Source organism: Aegilops tauschii, chromosome 6 (genome assembly GCF_002575655.3).
Source record: "Aegilops tauschii subsp. strangulata cultivar AL8/78 chromosome 6, Aet v6.0, whole genome shotgun sequence".
NCBI classification, from domain to species: Eukaryota; Viridiplantae; Streptophyta; class Magnoliopsida; order Poales; family Poaceae; genus Aegilops; species Aegilops tauschii.
In genome coordinates this window covers 5,359,595-5,365,517 of record NC_053040.3, presented here as the reverse complement: position 1 = coordinate 5,365,517, position 5,923 = coordinate 5,359,595, and the positions used below count along the sequence as shown (strand labels likewise).

Genomic DNA, 5,923 nt, shown 5'->3' with positions numbered 1-5,923 from the left:
TTCCCGGCTGCTCCAGTCCCTCCTCCCCCACCCACCCAGATACAACCACCTTCCTAGATAAGCTTCAGCACCATCACCTTGGGCTCAGGCCATTCTCACGCCATGGCTGGCCACAGTGTCACATGGCCGGCTCAGTCGGCCACATCGGCCGTTACTCCCTCTCTCTCTCTCTCTCTCTCTCTCTCTCTCTCTCTCTCTCTCTCTCTCTCTCTCTCTCATTTACCGAGATAAGCTTTTGGAGATACCAAGGTGGCGCTCATGCTTCTGGAGATATTCCTCCGATGCTGTCTCAGAGCAGCTTACGTGCCTTCCTAGAAGATGATCATATTTACGTTGCTTTATCGCAATCTCCGACCGGTCTGAACAAGCGAATGCACAATTCTGTACGCTTGGAGCACACCGTTTATATTGGAATGTCTTGCAGTACCCGTTGTTAATATCTCAATTATTGGCATTATGAGGCCATGAGGCCTGTCCTTTATTGAATCTTTGCGGGGCAGCCACTGAAGTTTTTGTATATTTTGTAAAGCATTAACCTCTGAGAGTGACTTCATATATAGCGTCACATGTTGGAATCCCTTCCGCTGAAGTGTATAGGTAGGATCATTGTAGAACAGCCTTTTTCATATCAGACTCACGTGTACTACCGCAAATACCTCTCCCGAGAATATTCGCCCGTACAGGATCTTCTTCGTTTTTCTTGACCTGAAATAATTCTGCTTTGCTGAGACGGGACATTGGTTTAATTGTAGCTAGCTCGCAGACGCAGTGAATCTGGACGTGCAGTGATCTAAGTTACTCAGCTGAAATCGGCATTTTTTAGCTATCTAGTTGCCGTACAGGAGAAAGTTACTACTGCTCGACCATCCGTTGGTTCCTTTTCCTTTCCCCTTTTGTGAACGACCATCCGTTGCTTCCTGACTGCCAGAATAGGTTAATTGTTAGTGGTTCGGAAGGCTCCGGAGTGTGTCCATCGAGTTGCCCCGAAGTCTCTACGTTGCTTCTGCAGCCAGACAATGAAGAACCGTGGAAAACAAATTGGTTTGGCTTTGGCATGTCACCTTAGAGCAGCCATGTGCAGTGCGAAATGGCATCAGCTAGTGCGAAATTGGTTCAGCCAGCAAAGCATGTGCAAAACCGATGAAGACCACGGCCAATTTGTAGATGCACGCAAACCTCGCAGTGCACTAGAAACCACCTGGGTAAGTGTACACTAATGACGTAAGCCTGGCGGCTATCTATTTCTATTGCATGCACAATCTGGAAAACCATGGACAATGGAAACTACGCCCTACATGTGGGAAATAATATGGCGGTGTTTCTGACCAGATGGCACACGAGCACCAACAACAGAGGTCAGATACCTTTTCCCAAAAGGAAAAGGAAAACCTGGCGAGCCGTTCTTTGCTCCTCTCAAGTTCCAATGGATGTTTTCTTTACTCAATCATGATCATGAGGCCAAAGCTTTTTACGCAATCAATCAACCGATGGTCAAAAAGCGTCAAAGCTTTTTTGCTACCGTGGAGTCTCCGCCTTACATACTGCATTAAGTTAAATATCTTCCTAATTTGCTTCTATCCATCACAGTAGGAAACTATGTACCGTTAAATCAGGAGTAACTGAGCAGCTTGTTTATGTGTATCGCTGAAGCCTTCCAACATCGATCACGGAAGCAAGCATAGGGGGTAATACTAACGTATACAGCTCATACATACGTGTTTTTTTTGTGGGGACATACGTGTTGTTTCAGCTGCCCTAAAAAACTGCCTTGTAACTGACACGACATTCAAGTATGCAACCGTGCAAATAATCGCTTGATAACTCCCAACGTTACATAAATGTTTCACGTGCGTGCCTGATAACCTGTGGTGTAGTTGTTGCTGAATGTTACCATGATTTGGCATTAATCCAAGTATCCAACTGATGTCTGCAAGTTATACATGATAATTCCTAAAAATAGAAAAAGCTTTGGTTCTCATCTGATGATGTTTTGGTGGAAGAACAAATGCCATATATTAAAGTTAACCAACCCTTAAAAGGCCATTCTTACAAAAAAAATACACACTGGTTCTTGGGGAAATCGACAATGTCTTCATCATGCAATCGATGACAGTAGACCATCAGCGAAGATCGATGCCACCTTTGGACACCCCGAAACACCATCAGAGCCAGAGAAACATTGTTCACACAGTGCCCGGGGGGTCGCTGATTGGAGTGAGAATATGACAGTGACAATGATTTGGCAAATAGAACATTGTCCGAGAAGAAGGCGGTGAAGAGGGTTGGCTGACCACCCCAGATCGGGCCAGACATATCTTGGGGAAATGTACTGACAAGATCACAGACGACACTGAAGTTGGCGGAATCGGAGACTGAGTCATAGAATCAAGTCAGCAAGGGACGTCGTCCATTCCGCCGAAAGACACCTTCAAAGACTGAATGCATGACACGAGGACAAAACCAGATCCACCTATCAAGACGACCCCCATCCCTCTACATGCTGCTGGCGAGACACTCACTGATGAGGTGGACTAGGAGTCCAGGAAACCTTATTCTTAACAGGCACGCCGCCGAAATTGCCACCACTGTGCCAACATTGGGAGGAACGTAGCTCTACTATTAGGATACCTAACTATATCACCACATCGCAGATGCAGGATCCCCGCCCCCTCCGTCGTCGAAAGCGGCAAATGAGAGAGGACGAGACCTGAGGAATCGTCGATGGGAGGGGGGTCGATGAATCAGTGGAAAATATGGTTACCAAAGGATTTTTTTTTATGTTTCATGTTCATTTTGGGTCGTAACATCTGAAATTTACAGGAGCTATATTTCGACACTGGTCTGAGTATCTTAATTGGACGCATGGCCAATGGGGAGTGGGAGGGGGGGGGGGGGGGGGGGTTGTTAACCTTTTGTGGCTCAGCGGTTGCTATAGCTCTCCGGCGCGGTAGCTAAGCTGGCGTTACTGGATAACTTGAAGTGTACAAACTTTTTCCCTAATATATCCATGCCAGGAATTGGGAGAGAAAGAGTGTACCGAGAACATAGGCACTTCGTGTCATGCATGTTGATGATTATCTTGTCCTTTATTTAAGGCGGTCCCATGGCAATGATTGATCAGGAATAGTTTCTGTGTGCCGATGGAGTCACACACCATAAGGCATGTACACCTTTTTGGCTTCCTTGCTAGCACTATATAAACCCATCCAACCTCAAGGGAGGTAGAACTTGAAGCTTAGCTATTACCCAAGCTAGCTTAGTAGAACTATCACATTCTGATATCCTCACCAACTCCGGAGCTAATTAAAATCTTGCAATGGGTGGCCTCTCCCTTCAGCACCCGTGGGCCTTTGCCTTTGGCCTCCTAGGTATACTGCTAATAGATGAGTATATTTTAAGACTTCTTATTATTTGCCTTCATTTTCTTTTCATTCCCGTTTCACAATATGTTTTACCAAAACTAATACTCTTAGGCGTTAACTACTTGGGGAAGTATTTTGTGTATCCAAGACAATTACATTATAGCTAGTTAGTGCGGACTGCACCATGGGATACATTGTTGAAGGTCCCCCGCTGTTTATTCTTTTGTGTAAAGTATTGTATCTAGAATAGTTCATTAGTCGTTGGAGGTGGCAAACAAAAGGGGAGAAAAGGGGAAGCAAGATGTAAACTAAAGGGCTCCAATCCGATATGGTGGCGAGTGAGGATTGTACATGTTACTGAAAGCTCGCTAAGTGGGGATTGTACATGTAACGTACGTACACGTGTCTCCTTGTTCTCGCTGCCTAACTGTCATCGTATTGGTTCCATGCAGGCAACGTCATCTCCTTCATGACCTACCTGGCCCCACTGTAAGAGTCAGCTTCGATCACACTCAACTTCGTTTCTCTCTCTTGCTTAGCTTGTTGGTCTCTAATGGTGCGTGAGGGGCATGGCATGCAGGCCAACGTTCTACCGGATCTACCGGAGCAAGTCGACGCAGGGGTTCCAGTCGGTCCCATACGTGGTGGCGCTCTTCAGCGCGATGTTGTGGATCTACTACGCGCTGCTCAAGTCTGACGAGCTCCTGCTCATCACCATAAACTCTGCCGGATGCATCATCGAAACCATCTACATCGTCATGTACCTCGCTTACGCGCCTAAGCAAGCGAAGGTACTCACACAACTCTGCTGCACATGCATGCATGTGTCCACCCATCTTCATCAGTTGAGTGAACTGGTTTGTGCTGACACAAAAATGCATGACATGCAGATATTCACGGCGAAGATCCTCCTCCTCCTGAACGTGGGTGTGTTTGGCCTCATCCTACTCCTCACCCTGCTGCTGGCGGGGGGCGAGAAGCGCGTCGTCATGCTTGGGTGGGTCTGCGTCGGCTTCTCAGTCAGCGTCTTCGTAGCGCCCCTCAGCATCATCGTGAGCAACTGAGCATACTCCCTCTAGAGTGGTAGTTTGTTGGTCCATGATTAAATCTTACTAGTGTACTATGACTTGACGATTGCAGCGCCTTGTGGTGCGTACCCGGAGCGTGGAGTTCATGCCCTTTTCACTCTCCCTCTCCCTCACTGTCAGCGCCGTCGTCTGGTTCCTCTATGGGCTCCTCATCAAGGACAAATATGTTGCCGTACGTGAACAACACAAATAATCTTTCAATTCCTATCTCAAACTTTTTATTTGACTTTAGTGTTGGTGTTGATTCACATGCAGCTTCCCAACATCCTCGGGTTTGCCTTCGGGGTGATCCAGATGGGGCTCTACGCCATCTACTGCAACGCCACGCCCACGCTGGCGCCAAAGGAGGTGGACAGACCGCTGCCTGAGCATGTCATCAACGTTGCTAAGCTCGGCCCGACGGCTACCATCGAGCTCAACATGCCAGCAGCCGTCCAGCCACCTACGAAGGAGAACATCGTGGCTTGTGCCAGCGGCGAGACCAAAGAGATCAGTGTTGAGAAGGTAGACATGGCAACCAATGTCGAGCATGTATAGGCAGGCAGGCCCCATGCAGCCAGATCCTCTCCTGGGGCACAAATGGTATTGTAGTTTACTATCGCTACTGTAGCTATTTTGGGCTTGCCTGAGACCTTTGCTCATCCAGGCTCCGGTAGTGTCATGGAAGTATGCATCCAGTTAAGCCATGACAGGCAGGGGTGGAGCAAAGAAGCTAGGGAGACAAAGCATGCATGCAAAGTGTTCCACCGTTAATTTTCCATTTCATGCATAGTGTTACTGTTCGTAGTTGTTCGTCGTAAGGCTTATTTTATTCTGCCAGTATTCATTAGTATCCACTGTCCAGTCACTTCCACGTAATAATCTTGTTTTAAAAAATTCAATTTTCTTGTGAACCAACATGTGGTTGGATGGTTAGGAAGACGGTGGTAACCCAAACCCATCAGGGGATTTTCGGTGATGCGCGTTCAGTGAGAGAGGACGTTCCCGTCGATTACGATTTCTTGGACTGAATCCGCTTTTCCAGGAGCATGACTTCACCTCTTAGATCGCAATGTGAGTAGTTTAGTTTCTTTCTCTTTAGAGGAAAGCAAGCAATGCGCATGTGTTTGCTTTTGGATGTGTCGGGCTTTATATGGGCCGAAATGGGATGATCCTTTATTGCGTCTGACTCATCTCACCTCACTTCTTTTCCGCGAGGCCTTTTTTTTATTTTGAGGCAATTTTCCGTGAAAGCTATATCTCGCTTATAGTGAGATGGAAGATACTTTTGCCTAAAGCGTCCACAGTAATGGGCCGCCCATTAGGGCACACTTAAAACAAGGGAAATCGAGAAAAAGGGAGCAGGAACTGATCCCAGATCTCCTCATTGTTGGGTAGCGCTGGTAGCCCTTGAGGCACTGTTGGTTCTTTGATAAAGGACGCCGATATCCACCACACGTGTGATATATTCGACATGCATCCACACACCGTGTG

At 47.2% G+C, this 5,923-nt stretch overlaps 1 protein-coding gene across 1 annotated transcript; it reads left to right on the top strand.

Moving 5' to 3' along the window:
• Positions 1-3,172: 3,172 nt before the first annotated feature.
• On the top strand, positions 3,173-5,314 carry LOC109734706 (bidirectional sugar transporter SWEET14). Its single transcript, XM_020293899.4, has 6 exons — positions 3,173-3,368; positions 3,815-3,851; positions 3,943-4,153; positions 4,253-4,414; positions 4,503-4,622; positions 4,706-5,314. Exons 1-6 carry the CDS (start codon positions 3,317-3,319, stop codon positions 4,985-4,987), a joined length of 864 nt encoding a protein of 287 aa, XP_020149488.1. The 5' UTR covers positions 3,173-3,316; the 3' UTR covers positions 4,988-5,314.
• Positions 5,315-5,923: the final 609 nt, after the last annotated feature.

Excerpts from the sequence above, each read along its gene's own strand:
- LOC109734706 (XM_020293899.4), top strand. The coding sequence starts at position 3,317 with ATGGGTGGCCTCTCCCTTCAGCACCCGTGGGCCTTTGCCTTTGGCCTC. Across the intron at positions 3,852-3,942 it reads ATGACCTACCTGGCCCCACT|GCCAACGTTCTACCGGATCT; the intron begins GTAAGAGTCAGC and ends CATGGCATGCAG. Across the intron at positions 4,415-4,502 it reads TAGCGCCCCTCAGCATCATC|CGCCTTGTGGTGCGTACCCG; the intron begins GTGAGCAACTGA and ends TGACGATTGCAG.